This window comes from Aulostomus chinensis, chromosome 11 (assembly GCF_037954235.1).
Source record: "Aulostomus chinensis isolate RoL2024-O1b breed Wild chromosome 11, RoL_Achi_v1.0, whole genome shotgun sequence".
NCBI classification, from domain to species: Eukaryota; Metazoa; Chordata; class Actinopteri; order Syngnathiformes; family Aulostomidae; genus Aulostomus; species Aulostomus chinensis.
This window is the reverse complement of record NC_141330.1, coordinates 9,393,127-9,410,126: the sequence shown is the minus strand read 5'-3', so window position 1 is coordinate 9,410,126 and position 17,000 is coordinate 9,393,127. Positions and strand designations below refer to the sequence as shown.

Below are 17,000 nucleotides of genomic sequence, written 5' to 3'. Positions count from 1 at the left end.
AGAGAAAAGAGGAAAGAAAGGAGGAGCTGTGAGAATGTGATTTACTGACACTGCTGAAGGCTCAGGGCTGAGATGTGAGTTCTCACCGTGTGCGGCCGCAGGAATCTCCTTCAAACAGGCTTGAATCAGCGAACGCAGCCTTCACGTTGTAGATTTGACAAAAGCCTTTTAGAAAAATTTAATCCTTTGATTTTCAACCTAATTGCACACTCTAATGAGGTTTAACGAATGCTAAAATCCAAGTTTCTCTACATTTTTATGCACTAAACTCTCGTATTGAATGACTGATAGCCTTATCGAGAAGAACAACCATCTTAGTCAGACATCGACTGTGAGGCGCACAACTGCATGCCTGAGAGTTGGGAGGAAGGTGTCATTAAAAGTCACCTTGAATAAGTGTGTCAACATAATGTTAAGCATTTTCTAGCAGGACAGATATGGTTTTCCCCTCTGGTGACATCACATCTGGGGGATATACTTAGCACATCATCAGTCCTCTGCAAGGGTGGGTGAGGACATGTAAAAGATTTTTTTTAGCATCCTGTGCATGCCTGTTTTTATCACGTATATATATATATATATATATATATATATATATATATATATATATATATATAGTAATTAGCAGGCTATTAGATGTAAAATAAAGGTTATTAATAGCGACTGTTGTTTCTATAACTAGGGCAAATATTTGAAAATAATTCTTCTTCTTATATAATTGACCTACTTATGGCAGATATGAAAACTTTTTGGTGTACATGAGGAAAATCCGCCGTGTCAGGAGCATTTGATATGAAAGGACTTTTATGTATGCTATTTCTGAAATTGTATTTATACATTATAGTTGTTATTCATGACAGATACCAGGTCCAGCAGCAGCAAGACCGAAAATACTACAAAGAAACATTTGCTAGTTTACAGCTGGTTGTACATGTGATATCAATTAGTGTCAAATGAACAAACAACACTACACATCAACACCCTTCTTTTACTAGACAATAATAAGTAAGTCACAGTCTCACACTCATCTAATCACATCTTCGTGTGCCCTTGATAGCTGTTAATAATATGAGTAGATGAGGCAATGCATATTAAGCATGTGTGCTCAGACAAGTTATTGCCCATAAATCAAAATTAAAATAAGCGCACAGACGCCCTCACACTGGTGGCGGTCTTTTGGAGGGAGAATAAATATGAGGTGAATTTGCATTCCAGCTTTTTTTTTTTTGCGGTAAAATGTTCAAATATGATGTTCTGACTTCCAAATGGTACCGCAGACTGTGTCGAGCTATGTTGATCTTATGTTTGGGTTTGATGCTGGCGCAGCACAGTGACTAATTTGGTCTGGTCCCTGTCCCACAGCTCCCTCCAGCAAAATATCCTGCTCTCTACACTTCCCCTTTTCATTCAAGCTCTGGTTTGCCTCAGAGAAACCGATTCAACACAATTTGTTGCATCCTTGAGCTGATGCAATCGCTACGCAGCCTTCTTCTCTTCCCACTGGGGCTTTCATACTTCATAAAGGTTGCCCTCTGACCATCACTAAGCCTCCTTATCTTTATTGCAGTGGGCCAATGTCCCTCCACCTAAATGTGGCTGCTTCTCTTGTGGTCCATTATGTTTCCAACCCCACATTTAAACTCCTCTGTTTTTCCATTCAGTTAAACCCTCATGTTCCTGAAGAGGAGGAACACTTGTCATAGTCAAGCTGATTTTGCATCAAAGGCGATTCACCTGGTCCATGAAATCCTCCAACCTCTTATTCATCATAGATAGAGTAGAATAGAACGAGTCTGCTGCCTTTCTCAACCCCTCTAACCCAGACAATCAATCACCTCTGACCTCTAGCTCCAGCCATCCCTGCCTGGTAAAAATGACATGGGGTGACCAGAGTGAGAATCACCCCAAAGCCTCCCTCTGCAACACAACAGGGAGCTGTAGTACAGTTTTCCAGAGACCAGGAGGGATTTGTTACCTCCATTGAAATCACTTGATACCCCACCAGTACAATAGCGCCAACTTGATTAGTAAAATGGAAACTACTGGTGCTATGGGTGTAGGAAAAGGCTCGAAGAGAACTGGCTACCCACCCTATACTTAAGTGTAGTTTCCTTGTCACAGACATTGTAAGCATCGGCCAACTGTTGCATTCATACTCCACCCTCCAAACCAACCAATTTGGCCTTATAAAACCGATGTGAAGTGATTGCAGTACGGTGAACTGCAATCACCAAGCAAGACTATGCCAAATTTGACCAACTGACGCTGTTTTCCAAGTTTGGATTGAGAATCTGGTAGTTCTGGTAAGTGCCATTAAGACTGCCACCACTCGCAGCACTGTTGGCCTGCAGCAGCACACTTAAAGCTGGACCATCCCACTTAGGTGTGTGCAGCGTCAAAGGTCAAGGAAATAAATGAATTTCAAGAGTGGGAGGGTTGCATTCTGTTAAAAAATACAAAGGAAATGAATCAAGGAGCTTAAAAGGCCAGAAAGAAAAAGCAGTCTTGATGCTGATGCTGCAAAATGCTTTTAGTTAACATATTTAGTGCTCAAAAATAACATTACAGGTGCTGGCAGAAGATGCTAAATCTAGCCAGCAGCTGAAATGCTAACATTGACAGTCCACCGCCACCAAATAAAGCGGATGAGTTTTTATTATCTGTTGAACCTTTAGCAGCCATCCATGTGGAAGATCCAGCTTTAAACCAACCCGCTGTCAACTCCGTTATTTTCTCTTTATTTTCCCTTTTTTCACAGCGACCTAAATTCCAACAAAGCTAAGCGTGACTTTTCTGTCCCCCAAACCGTATGCCACTTCTAGGTGTTTATTTTTCTTTCTTTTTTCTTCCTGATAAGGTATTGCACTGTATCTATATGGGCCACCTGTCAATGGTGTTGCCCATTATCTAATAACAGCTGAGCGAAGCTGCAGTCACCTCTGACCTTACTAGGAATTTGTAGATGATTGGTAGATGTAGTGGGATATGCTCTCGCATTAGGACACGCCGCGTCTTGCACAATATTTAGAAGAAAAAAAAAAAGATCCTATCTTGGGTGTGAATCTGCTCTTGGCTCATGCCTCAGTGGTGCTGTCTTAAAACTCTGTAGGTTTATGGTGTCCATGAGGTCTACTGAGACGATCAAAGAGGAAACATTTCTTGCGGAAAAACTGTTAAACCAAATATGTTGGCAAGATTAAGTTGTTATTACAGGCTGAATAGTAGTCAAAGAAATATTTATTCAGTTGAACAAATATGTCATTATCATTGGATCTGTGCTGTGGAATATACCAGGAAATATTTTTTATTATTATTATGAATATGAATACTCTCAAAGCTGTGAAAAGTTTATAAATGTTCAGTTGACCCGTGGCAGCCGGAGGATGTCTTTTCTTAAAAAAAAAAGAAAAAAGAAAAGAGGGTCAGTGTTTAAAAAAGCTTGGTATTACAAACAGGGTTGATGCAACACAATGGATCCATGTTTAATTTTAAATCCATAAAACCATCAAGTTTAGATTCATGAACTCTAACGAACAATGATGATGAAATGTATCAGACATGGTTGCCAAAATGAAAACCAGAAAATGCTAGGAAATGTTAAAAGTTTAGAGGAAGTGTGCCAAACAAAAGGATGAAGTAAACCACTGATCTAAAGCCTATTGAAGGGTAGAACCCCCTTTGGGCAGGGAAGTAATAGGAAACACATTGCTCTTTTAGAGATTCAGAGTTAAACCTTTTTCCTTTTCTGAAACATCAAACAACAGAGAAGGTGCAGATGGGGTTGTAAAATTATCCAAGAGGATCACCTCCACCAAGAGGATGCTCAAGGGAACACACTAGCTTTATGGAAAACATGCTTATTTGCCACCCTGGCCTGTGTCAGATAAAAGCCAGACAAGTCTTCTCTCCTGTCTGCATGCAGTATGGAGCTCAGACCAGCAGAGACCAGTTGCCTACTGATTAGCTTAGCGCAATGAATGGTAGTGTATGGGAAATGTTAGCATACCTCCATCAAAAGTCATCAGAGATTAGATTCAGGCTCTTGGTTCATTCAGAAGTAGTCCCCGGCATACAATGAGGTGCTACAACAAATCAGTCCGCCATTGAGAAAAGTAGTTCTGGTCATGTATCGGATTAAAAAATAATAGTATATCTAATTTAAAATTGTTATTTTATAATAACCTTGGCCGTATTAATGCAGGTAAATAACATTTTGGACATCACACCATTTTCACAGACAGAGGTATGCTAACACTTACCATTAACTACCATTCATTGTGCTATGCTAGCTAGCAGTTAGGAGGTATTTGAGAGTCTCAGCTCCCTGCTGCACACAGAGGAGTGAGGCGTATGTCTCCTCTTGTCTGGCTTTGCAGAGGAAGCAAATAAATATTATTTTCTTTTAAGAGGTTACCAGTGTACTACAGGTATTCTCATCTCAACCAAATTTCACCCCAGCTTCAGAAACTGAGATGATCCATGCCCCACCTTTAAATTAATCCAAACTTTCAAGTTCAAAAAGACATTTCTCATCACTGAAGCCGTCTACTCTACACACTTGTCTCAAGTGGTTTACTGCACGGAGCACCTGCAAGTACATGAGAGCTCTCAGTAAATCTCTCTCCCAATGAATGAGTGTGTCCTGAACTAATAATTCAGTTCAACAAGATCTTCTACAACATTATGAGACGTGAATGAGGAGTCGTTGCTGCACACTTACTGGAATCATTATCAGGGGCTGTTAATCAAACAAACGAGCAAACACATGAGCGGAGCAAATACTGATGAAGAAATCTGTGTTTGGCTCCACACCTTACACTCAGATTAAAGATTTTAATTTAATAAACATATTAGTATAAGCCTGTATATATTATTTATAGCTAAAAAAAAAGTCTAGTTTTATCAGTGATGCTGCTGCTGCATATGTATGTGTACACACTCCCTTCATTACAAATCCCAATTTCTCTCCTGAATATAAATAATTGCTTTAAGATGTCAGCAAACATTAATGGAAGCAGGGGGAAACCCACCCATCCAGCATGGGATAAATGCATTTATATATAATCTATAAACTATATATCGTAATTACACTCTTGTAAAAGTTGTAAAGTGGCTGTAGAGGTTTTCCCCTCCACGTTGGACCTCGCTTTGTCATGTCCAAGAAATCAGGGTTTTCCCAAACGGTTGCCATAAACTTCTATAAATAGACACTTGACATAGTCGACAGTTGATTTAAACAATTGCTCCTTTTACACTCAAAAATAGAAATACGTGTTGACTTTCAATCTGGTTGTACTAAAATAGTTTGAGACAAGCGATGGCCTTAAATTATTGTGTTAAAACATGCAAAAGAAAATGAATCCGAAGACGAGTGAAAAACCAAAGCGACTGCAGTTGTTACTTCAGGTCCCTTTGATAAATGAAATGATTATGATCTTTGTTCATGGTGCACTAATTTTTATAAATTAACATGAGAAGATAATCGGGATATTTGAAAAATCCACTTGCTAAATCTAATACAAACAAGTTTTACCTGCTGATATGAACATAAAATGTCTCTCACAAGGTGATCAAATAAAAATACCTCTTAATCAGCTCAATATTTGCTTATAAAATGTACGTTTTTATTTGTTGATATCTGCCATTTATGTCCGTTTAGTTGCTGCTACTAATTTTACAGCAACAGTTTAAGTAAACAAGATTCATGTGGTGATTTTCTTTCTTTTTTTCTCTTTTGAGTGTTCGAGGACTACTCGCCCAGATTATTGTCAGCAGAAAAACTCAGAATGAGAATGCCGGAGTCTGAGGATTGATGTGAATTTATGAATGAAACACCGCTGCTGCCACCTACTGGACAAAACTGCAACATCTTCTGCCTCAGGAGAGGCAGGAAACGGAGACAAAGACAAACCAAGTATTAGGAATATTGATTTTTTTTTTTATTATATGTGAATCCAGCCAGGTTGTTTTTTTTTTTTTTAAATCTGCAATATTTTGGAGATCATTTATTGCAAACACATACCTAAGGCTCGATGAGGTCCACACATATGAACATGATTCCTGACTAAACATACAAAACATGCACAGTTATGATACTTCTTTGCGCGAGTCTTTTCGATTAACATCGTAATTTCTCAGAAAAATTAGGAGGTAGCTACATTTTTTTTCTGGTCATTTCCATAAATGATAATGTCCCTATTGTTTAATCTTCTTTTTATTTATTTTTTTTAATTTCCATGTAACTAATGTAACAAATTAGCAACAAAAAAAAACTGATTTTGTTCATTTAAAAAAAAACTAGAAATTACAAACTTAAAAAAATTAGACTGAACAAAATGTTGACATATTGGGGAAAATATATATATATATAAATCAATAAAATGTCGTTCATGAGTCTAATTATTTAAAATGTTTTGAGTCAAATCAGCGTTTCTGGAGATGCGGGTCTGATGTACTGTACACTACACGGTACCTGAACGCCGCTTTGACCAAACTATTTGTCCCTATTAACCAGAATCACAAATGGGAGTCTTACGTCCCATTGAGGGGGTCCTGGACATGAAAACCTCGTCATTATCCGTCACTCACTCACATTATCCTTTTTATGCACAATTCTGATGTGCCTCCCAAGAGACTCCATCCACTTAAAGGATTTGCCGCAATAGTTGCAGATGAAGTGTTTGCCCTCGGTGTGGATGGTCTTGTGTCTGTTGAGAGCGCTCGTTGTGATAAAACTCTTCCTGCATATTTCACATCTGTACGGCCGTTCCCCCGTGTGTGTCCTGATGTGAGCTGCCAGGTGGGAACAGTTGTTGAACCTCTTCTCACAAACAGAGCAGCTGTAGGATTTCTCTTTGCTCTCCTCCATGTTGTGGTGGTAGAGGTGAAAGGGTAAAATGGGCTCGTGAAGACTGCCTTTCAGACTGGGGGGGGATGACATGAAGTCTTTTATGTCTGACTCCAGATCTTCCAGCTGCTCTGTATCATCATGGCCCATCCAGAAGTCTATGTGACCCTTCGTTTGCTCTCTCTTGACCTGTGAGGGTTCTGGACGCTCAGTGCTGCTGCCCTCGTCCTCCGCACCCGGCTGGGACTCAGGAGCCTCCACCTCAGCTCCTGTCTGAGGAGGAGGGGGAGGAGAAGGGTGGGTTTGCTGCTGCAGCTGAGCTCCATCTGGGGAAAACAAACAATACACACATACCATCGTGTAATTATGCAACAGAGAATCCAAGGTGTTAGGCAATAGTCGGATTTCACTCAGACCAACCTGACTTGAGAAGCTTCAGCTGCATCCGCAGGCGACTGATTTCTAAATCTTTTATGCGGAAGATCTCCTCTTGGTACTCGGCTATTGTCTTCTCAACGGCCCCGAATATCTCCTCCGCTGCTGCCGCCAGTCTCTCGTTCAGAAAAGCTTTTAGTGACTGCATTCTGGACACTAATGCTAAAAATGAACAGCTCTCAGTTACGTACGAAGACGTATTCATTTGATTCTTACGAATCCCTAAACGTCACGCTTCGCTTGTAAACACGGAAATGAGACAATGCAACGCAACGTGTTCAGAGTGAGATTCTGCCGCCCCCTGCTGGCCCGGAGGCCACAGGTTCGCTGTAAGCTACTGGTGGAAAAAACGCCGCAGTGCAATATATTAAACAATGTTTGGCAACTTGGGACATGAAAAAAGAGCACTTTAAAGGTCACATTTATCAAAGTATTTTTAAAAATACATAATTAAAAAAATCACAAAATTGATATAATATTTGAACAAAATTGACTTTATGTATCTCTATTAAATTAATTTAATTTTTTTTTTTAAATTTTACTAAGGCAGCATAGTAGTGCAGTGGTTAGCACTGTCGCCTCACATCAAGAAGGTTCCAGGTTCGAGTCCCGGCTCTTTCTGTGTGAGTCTCCATGTTCTCCCTGTTCCTGTGTGGGTTCTCTCTGGTACTCCAGCTTCCTCCCACAGTCCAAAGACATCAAGCGGGGACGAGGCTGATTGATACTCTAAATTGACCGTAGGTGTGAGTGTGAATGGTTGTCTGTCTCTATGCGTTGGTCCTGAGATGGACTGTTGACCTGTCCAGGGTGAACCCTGCCTCTCACCTGAAATCTGATGGGATAGGCTCCAGCCCCCATAGGCTCCAGCCCCCTGACCTCTGACCCTTAACAGGATAAGCTGAAGAAATGGATGGATGGGATGAATGGATGAGAGTTTACTTCCTATCGTACTTACCATACATGATTAGAGTGAAATTACTATTAAATGATACAAGACTGCTTTGACTTGCGAGGCACATTTTGAGATTTAATACTAAGGAAGGACCAAGCTTTCAGGTGTATTCCGCCTTATAAAAATTTAATGACTTGTATTCATAGGTATGTATACATTGTACATTTTGCTGTACATGGAACTCCTTGTTTTTGACATTTATCATTGCCAAATTTCCATCCAGCCATCAACTGTCTTCCACTTATTCCTGTTAGGGGTCGTGGGGGGGCTGGAGCCTATCCCAGCGTCTATGGGCGAGAGGCGGGTTCACCCTGGACAGGTCACCAGTCCATCACAGGGCCAACACATAGAGACAGACAACCATTCACACTCACAGTCACACCTACAGTCAATTTAGAGTATCAATCAGCCTCGTCCCCTCTTGATGTCTTTGGACTGTGGGAGGAAGCTGAAGTACCAGAGAGAACCCACACAGGAACAGGGAGAACATGGAGACTCCACACAGAAAGACCCTGGAACCTGGAATCTTCTTAATGTGAGGTGACAGTGCTGACCACTGCAGTCACTTGCCAAATTTAATTGATGTAAATTTTTATGTGACAAAATCCATTTCAAAACATTTTTTTAAATGTCAGACTACATTTTATTCTGCAAGGCTTAGTTATTTCATCCACCTCCTGTGGACGTTTGAGTTCAGCAGAGCAGTTGAACGCTCCTCTGCATAACATTGTGTTAAGGTCACTTTAGTAATACAACACTCACTCAGCCATTCTGAGGATATCACCGCAATACAAACCCCCAGCAGTCTGCAGAGTGACTTATGACCTCTTATTATATACATGAGTGGATTCTTCAGTTTAAAATGTAGGAATTAGAAGAACGGAGTCTCTTGGTCGCCTTAAAGATGCAAGTAAGACAAAAGCAGAACACGACAGCAAAAGAGTCCCTTAACTGTTTTATTATGATGTTTCCTACAGGCCCCACCCTCACACCTGTCGGCCATGACACAATATGAGTAATGGACACGCCCCTTTTGGCAAAGCAGCCAATAAGAGTGTGGATCATGCACATCTACAGGGAGGAAAAAGCCACAGAACATCATAATCACACATGAGACACTGATATTAAAAAGACAAATACATCTGATTGACAAGAGCTGTGACACCGTTTAGACAAAAGTTCGTAAACTTTTCAAGTAAAGGCGTGGACTGCCTGTCCACCTCAAGGTGTAGTAGTCTTTACAGCTTGAGCACTTGCTGTGGAAGTTAGTATGCACACAAACTATCTCAGTGGACTTTTCAGTGCAGTACAGTGCATGTGTCAACCTGTCCCTTATCTTCATGACAAAATATACCAGGGGACATAAAGGAAAAGGAGCGAATGACATAATTACATTAATACTTTGAATAAAAAGGGGCGGGGACTAAGTGCTGCGAGTTTATGGTTGATGGATCATCTGAATGGAGCTGGCCTCTTTTCTGGACATGGTCTCACTGCGGCTGTACAGGTTTTTTTAGACCTTGGCGTTGATGATTTCAATGAATTCTGGCTTGAGAGAGGCTCCGCCCACAAGGAAACCATCAACGTCCTTCTGGGAGGCGAGCTCTTTACAGGTGGCGCCGGTCACAGAACCTGAGAGGAGGATGGTAATAAAGATGAATGTGGGAAACCAAAACTTGAGCCTGACCCGTGTGGGATTTTTGAAGCTGACGAAGATGAAGCCTAACCTACGAATCAGCTGATATTCTTTATGTGCAAGTCTTAAATTACATACATGATACTGACGTAAAGAATACAAAACACATTTTTGCAATGATTCCCTAAACATGGCTCAAATGCTTAATTATGTCAAACAATAGATTATTTGTCCAAAATGACATCAGTGCAGCATTGTAGAACAGTGGACACTCTACTGGACAAACCATGTAATTTCACCCTTTGCAAATTAAACCAACCAACTTTGCCTGCACATAAAAAAAAAAAGAGCTCACAGCCACTAATATCAGTCAATGTCTGCCAGTGTTGATCAGTAGATTAATTGGTGCTGCCCTAATTACAAGAACAAATCAATAAAGTTTTCAGTTTATGGGATAATGAACTCAACTGACCTCCATAGATGATTCTCACAGAGTTAGCTACAGCCTCAGACACGTTGGTCTTCAGCCATTGCCTCAGCTTGTCATGAACCTCCTGAGCCTGCAATATTAACCAGGACACATTATGGTGGGTTCTGGTGAGAGGCAGCAGTGACCACAAGTGAGAAGTGTAGTTGTTTGTGGTACTTACCTGCTGCGGGGAGGCAGTCTTTCCGGTGCCGATGGCCCACACAGGCTCATAAGCCAGCACGACCTTGCTCCAGTCCTTTACGTTGTCTGTGAAAGAGACGTGTTAAGATTTGAATTTCGCAAGGTCTTTACAAATTACAGAACACTTAACATGCCGCCAATCAGACTGGGGCTGTCAGGAGTACCTGCGATGACCTTGGTCTGGGCAAAGACGACCTTCTCTGTGATTCCTCCCTCTCTCTCATCCAACTTCTCTCCAATGCAGGCAATCACACCAAGACCATTCTCCAGGGCGTGGGCTGTCTTCTGACCAATGAGCTGATTGAAAAAAACAAAAACAAACAAAAACACGCGTAAACATCCGGTCTCTATGTGTACACAGAACACAACCTTTACAAATTTGCTAAACAAGAGAGGAGATTATTCATGCAGGATTTAGCTAACAGCTCATTCCCATCAGCAGTTACTGGGCAGGTAATACATGCAAACACCAGCACGCTATAAAAAAAAACAACACATCCACAAATACATACCAGCACAACCAGGAACATTACAGTCAACCACCCTTTAAATCTGGATTATACTCAAATGAATGCCGTCACCATAACTGGTTGCATTTTTGTGCCGTGGGGAAAGAGAGAATTTTTCATCCTACTGTATTTTCTCTCACTGTGGCCGAGGTGAAAGAAAACAACAGCTGACCCCAATTACAAGCTGGGCCAAAAGAAAGGGGACTGACAACAGGAGAGAGGGAGAAATGTGCTGTGAGTGCCAGTGCTTCTTTCCACTACTCTCACATTCCAGTCTCTGCTCTGAGTGCCAGCATCTGCTCACGCTCAGCTCTTCTGGAACAGTGGATCAAAAAAAAGAAGGGGGGGGGGGCAAACGGATCAAACAGAAGGAATTAGAAAGAAAAGCCTGTCAGTAACAGAAGTTTCTGCCCTCTCTGCTCCGGGTTAATAGCCAATATTTATGGGATTTTTAAAACAGTCGTAGCTCCTATCATCCTGGCGATGGCAACCATGCAACTTTAATCATAATGCCGAATCACCTCATCGCTCTCTCCAAAGACATGGCGCCTCTCAGAGTGTCCCAGAATCACCCAGTGCACACCGCAGTCCTTGATCATCGCAGGGCTGAGGACAGAACATTCAGAATTATCATTAAATAATCTGGTTTTGCAGACAATCGTTTAAATGCTTTTTTTTTTAGGGTTTCATCTGTTGGGGTTTACGAGCTGGAACCTACCTGATCTCCCCTGTGAAGGCACCCTTGGCGACTTTGTAGCAGTTCTGAGCAGCAACGCCAAACTTGGCGTCCAGCTTGGATCTGGCAAAGTCCAGGTAGATTGAAGGAGCACCACACACAACCTCTGTCAGCACACAAGAAGAAAAACACACATTTAGATCAAGAACTCTTACAACAAATCTAGTCCAGGAGTTCAGGAACACGTAGATTCATAGATGCTGACTAAACGCCACTTTTTTCCTCCAGATTCCTCAAACTCAAAGATGTGGAAGAGTTTTTGAGGGGAAACTGATTTGACAGACAGACATGCAGTTTCTGGAGGTGCAAAAAAAAAAAAAAGACACTGTAGCATATCCAGTTTTATTTTATGTATTTCTATTAAGATCAGCATGCATGTTGAGTGTGAAGTGTGAAGAGAGACACTTCTGTTAAAGAATCTGTACTAAACCAGACCACCAGCCAGAACCGCTTCCAGCAACAAGCCTTCATATGCAGGTTGACGCCCTGCACCACATGGAGTGAAGCGAGCCATCAGGCCCTGTTTTCACTCCTGACGTTTAAAGGGTCAACACAACACTAGAATGGAAGTTTCCAGTCCTGTCCTAGTAGTTATGGAACTCTTTCCTTTTAAGAAACCATTCAAAAGTAATTTCTAAACTTCTGAAAATCATCATGTGACTCTCAGTCTAAATCTGGTCCTGATGCCAAACTTGGAACCCCCGTGGAGCAGGTCTGTACAGGTTTATCACATCACTTACGGCACCAGATTTCTACACCTATCTATTCTACAATTGTCAGTTTGTATTGTGATATTCACGTTTCACGATGTGACAGGTATCTGCTGCTCTGTTTACAATGCTTGCGCTGGGAGGCAAACATTTCTTCATGAGCAAACACCAGGATCTTACCACAGTGCAGTCTGCACGGGTCAGGCAGAGTACAGTAAAGTTAAGACACTGACATTCACGTTGTAACTGTATCTTGGGGTTATGGGAGTCTATATTAAACACCCTCGTTATTAGTGGTGCAGTAAAGGTCATTTTCCTTGGCCACCCTGCATAAAAGGTCTGAGTTCAGCCTCCAAAAGGTCGCAGACATGGTTGCATTCTGCGGAGGTCAAAGGGAGCGATTAAGGAGTTAAACTATCTGACATGTCCGGAAAAAAACAAGTCGAGGGGACCAAAGAGCTGAACTTTGACTTTAAAGCTCCCCAGAGAGAACTATGGGAAAAGCCTGATCGGTCTTCAGACTGGCGGTGTAAGGGGGCGTATTCATTAATAGAGCAACGTCCAAGGCTGGTCGGGCCTCGCTGGCTGGCACACTTTCCCAGCGTTGCAGTTGCGTAATTTGCGGGAGGAGCGAAGCAGTGATGGCAGAAGCAACACGCACAGACACATTCAGCGTCTTCCTGTTTGTACTATAAATTAACACACACACGCACGCAAACACACGCGTCCTTCTCAAACCCGCGTGCTGCGTGTTTCACAGCCTGCAGGAAGCAGACTACAACAGGTCAGATGTCTCCTGCTGCTTTCATATCACGTTGGAAAAGAGAGGGAGGACACCAATAATAAAGAAACAAAACAATACAGCGGTAACATATTGTCAGATTAAATGTGAGGGGTCCCGCTCGACTACAAACAACCTCCCCAGACTCCGTCAGAGTGAAGCAAAAGAACAAAGGCCCTCCTTATTCGTCTGCAGATGAAATAGACATCATAAAGGCCCAATGTCACTTGAACGCACCCCACACTCTCAGCAGACTGAGCTGCTTCTGGTCTACGTGCCGCTGCAAGCGCACACCCACCGCCACCATGGAACAAAACCCCATCATCTGGATTCTAAGACCAGAAGTAAAATCACCTCTGCTAGCTTGACCCCCACCCCGGGGGCTATTTTAAGTGCTCCTTTACGAGGACAGAGAATGAAAGGGTTGTTGGTTGGTGATATTTCATTGATTGGATGAGTGACAGACACACTACGACTCGGCGTTGAAGAAAACGGGCGCAGACAAGCGATGTTAATGTCGCACATTCATTCATTAATGTCACACAGTCTGTGCTTGGAATGTTTAAAATGGGTAAAAAACGCATACCGACATTGGGGTCCACCTTGGCCCCGTTCATGGTCTGAATGAGCTCCCCCAGGCTCTTCTTATCGCCGTTCATCTTCCAGTTTCCTCCAACGAAGAATTTCCTGCTCATCTTTGCGGTTTTAGCGTGGAGGGTTTGAAATGTAAACGGTTCCGACGTTCCACCGGGTGCACCTTGTCCAGGGGAAAAAGCGGATGTGAGAGAGCAGCGCGACGAATTTATAAAGATGGAAATGTTGACCCCTCCCCTCCATCGGCATCATTGGCTCATGGCGGTCCGCCCACGATCGCGTCTCTGCTATTTGAGGAAGGGGAAGATCAAAATGTCATGATGCATTCAAGTGCTTCGTGTAAAACTTTCTCCCACCTCGCGTATCAAGAGCATTAAAACAAAAAGCCGAAGAGTAAACAAGAGCACTACATAAAGTCGGTCTCCCCAGCTGGGTGTTGGAACTAAAGCGTGAAGATGAGATGTTTGAAGGTTTCACTTTCACTCGCTGAAGGGGAAACTGACTCTGTTTTCAATTTAAGTCTGGGTTTATATACGGGTCTATCATCCCTTCGGAATCTAAGATATTAACGGCAAATCCACAGACGCAGAGAAACTGGCCCTTTGGTGAAGTTGGGGTCCTCTTTTGTATCCAGATATTGACTGTTCGTATAGCTGGATTTGTTTTTCATTGAGGGAGGAAGGAATTGGTCATTTTCACTTTTAAATTGACCTTTTACTTTTCTGCCCGTGTGTGAACGGAAACATTGAACAAACCACTCATGCGACTGATGCCCTTCCTCTACGCGGGTACATCTGATATAGGGTCACTTTTGAATATATATTTAACATTTTAAAGTAACAAATATACACTTTCCTAACAAGAACACTTGTAAGTGTTGTTAATTCAGCTTTGTAAGGCAAAAGGCTTGGTGATGGATGGCAAAAGTTTTGCTTCATCGTGAACTTGGAGGCTGACCTTATCAGCAGAATCAAATAGGAATATCCAGTTATTGCAAGGAAAACTACTTTCATTTACTTCTTGTCACTCTGATAAAGGTGGCAAAGCTGCTATGACGTATCACTGTTTGATTGGCTGAGATACCCATGTGCCCGCCCACTTTCAGCTTCTACAGTATGGAAACCCCATGATTGGACAACAACCCGACCATTTTGCATACCCAACATGCACTGCGGATAAATTACATTACATACAACATTTTACATACAACAGCGAGAAAATGATATTTGTCAAGACTAGATATGTCTGGATGCTTTGCTGTTGTTATTTTCATCCCTGCTGTTGCCTATGGAAAAATGTGTCAAAAATATCACCGTGACAAAAAACAGTAGAACTAAAGTGATAAGTACACCTCAGATACCAGTTTTCCAGTAGGATAAATTGCTCTTTAGATATTTGTCTAGCAGGTTTCTCTTAAAGAGAAGCCCACCTTACTTTGTGAAAATGAAATTATACAACTATGAAAGCAGTATTTTACGGGAGACGATATAGAAACCACAAAAGTATTATGCCGATTGGCGATGGTAAACACGGTGTCCTTCTCTCTTGCTGAGTGACTCCGACAGTTGGAGTGAGACCTCGTTTTTGATTAAGCTTCCAAGGATTGTCCTGAAGACACTCTCCTCAGGATGTGAGCAATAATAATCATCCGCCCTGCAATGGAAATGGAAGTCGTCTGTAAATCATGACAGCACATCACCAGGAGAAAATGCAGTCTTTGGGATTACATGTTCATTATTGTCATCAAGTTGTTTTGGCGGTTATTGGTGAACTATGTGTAAACTGGCCCCCTGAAAACAAGAATGCTTCCATGTTTGATTGCTCCAATGCTTTAGACACCCAACACCTGACTGAAAGTCAAAGAATTTGGCCACTTTATGATGAAAAAGGAGCAAAAGACACTTTAACTCACTGCTTGTTTTCACAAAAGTGAAATTGTTGTGTTGTTTATGTCATCATGTTTTCATCTGCTTAGAGAATGAAGTGTTAGAGGTTTTCAAAATAAATAAATAAAATCACTCCAATAGCACAATGTGTTTAAGAGTTCACTGGGACTTCAGGGTAACATCAGGGAGCCTAATGGACAATCATGCAGGGGCTAAAATAAATCAGAAGAAAATCAAAAACTGAAAAATATGGTAGAGTTACAGGAAAGAAAGCAAACCTCCAGATTATTGCAGTTCACTAAAGACCACGAGGAGTAAGGGAACGACATTGTGAAGAAGTTTTTGGTTTAAATGAAAAGTGTTTGGGGAACAAGACTCCATCATCATGTTTAAGCAGCTGCAAATTGATATTTGTCAACACTAAATATGTCTGAATGTTCTGTTAATAACAACAGTTGAATAGAGTATTATAGTATAGTCAGAATTGATGTAATTACAAACTAACACAAGTAAGACTTGTGATCGGAGTCACAACTACAGCATCCAGTCCTACAACAATGTTGACACTCAAACATGAGTAATACTGTTATTTGTGTTGGATGTAATCAGCTGTGGTTGATTTGGGATTTTACATTCAAATTGAAGCGGTGATTTAAAGTTTGTCCATCACACAAACCGGTTGATTCCCAGGTTAGACTGAGGTTCTATTTTATATTCCTTTAGCAGGATTGTCAGTACTGCCCTTCTCTCAGAGCAGGGCCTTTCAACTGCCACAGTTTGCCATGACAGCACATCACCAGTTGAGACTCTGTCACCTTCTTTTTGGATTTATGCAGTACAATTGAACCCACACTCTGTATTACCTTAGCTGTTGTTGTAAGTTTGGAATTGAATGACATCATGAACACTGAGCACCCTGGCGCAACCAAAAGCACAATAATGCAACATAGAAAACGGATCATGCTGCACCCCCCCCCCCCCCCCCAAAAAAAAACAAACAAACCCCAAACAACCTAAATCAAGAGGTCAATAGACCAAGAAGAAACATCATGTTTTGGAAGGGCAGGGTCAGCATCTGAGCAACATGTCACTTTAACACGAGTGGATTAAAGATATTTATAAAGAGGCAAAGGTAGTGGTTAAAAAAAAGACAACGGACATTTTTAACGACATAGTAAGCGCCAGCTATTTACTTGGAGATGTTTGGCCGATCAAGAGGGAAAAGTTTAACATTAGTTATTGCG

At 41.6% G+C, this 17,000-nt stretch overlaps 2 protein-coding genes and 1 non-coding gene across 3 annotated transcripts; 1 reads left to right on the top strand and 2 right to left on the bottom strand.

Moving 5' to 3' along the window:
* Positions 1 to 5,603: 5,603 nt before the first annotated feature.
* Positions 5,604 to 7,536, bottom strand: LOC147253156 (uncharacterized). Its single transcript, XM_086217148.1, has 2 exons — positions 7,268 to 7,536; positions 5,604 to 7,173 (listed from the first exon to the last, which is right to left on the bottom strand). Exons 1-2 carry the CDS (start codon positions 7,485 to 7,487, stop codon positions 6,581 to 6,583), a joined length of 813 nt encoding a protein of 270 aa, XP_086073274.1. The 5' UTR covers positions 7,488 to 7,536; the 3' UTR covers positions 5,604 to 6,580.
* Positions 7,537 to 9,176: 1,640 nt separating this feature from the next.
* Positions 9,177 to 14,062, bottom strand: tpi1b (triosephosphate isomerase 1b). Its single transcript, XM_086217147.1, has 7 exons — positions 13,863 to 14,062; positions 11,768 to 11,891; positions 11,571 to 11,655; positions 10,705 to 10,837; positions 10,521 to 10,606; positions 10,343 to 10,430; positions 9,177 to 9,866 (listed from the first exon to the last, which is right to left on the bottom strand). Exons 1-7 carry the CDS (start codon positions 13,969 to 13,971, stop codon positions 9,748 to 9,750), a joined length of 744 nt encoding a protein of 247 aa, XP_086073273.1. The 5' UTR covers positions 13,972 to 14,062; the 3' UTR covers positions 9,177 to 9,747.
* A 1,180-nt stretch (positions 14,063 to 15,242) lies between these two features.
* On the top strand, positions 15,243 to 15,299 carry LOC147253154 (U7 small nuclear RNA). Its single transcript, XR_015118626.1, has one exon. It is a non-coding gene; the product is annotated as a U7 small nuclear RNA (small nuclear RNA).
* The last annotated feature ends 1,701 nt before the right edge of the window (positions 15,300 to 17,000 follow it).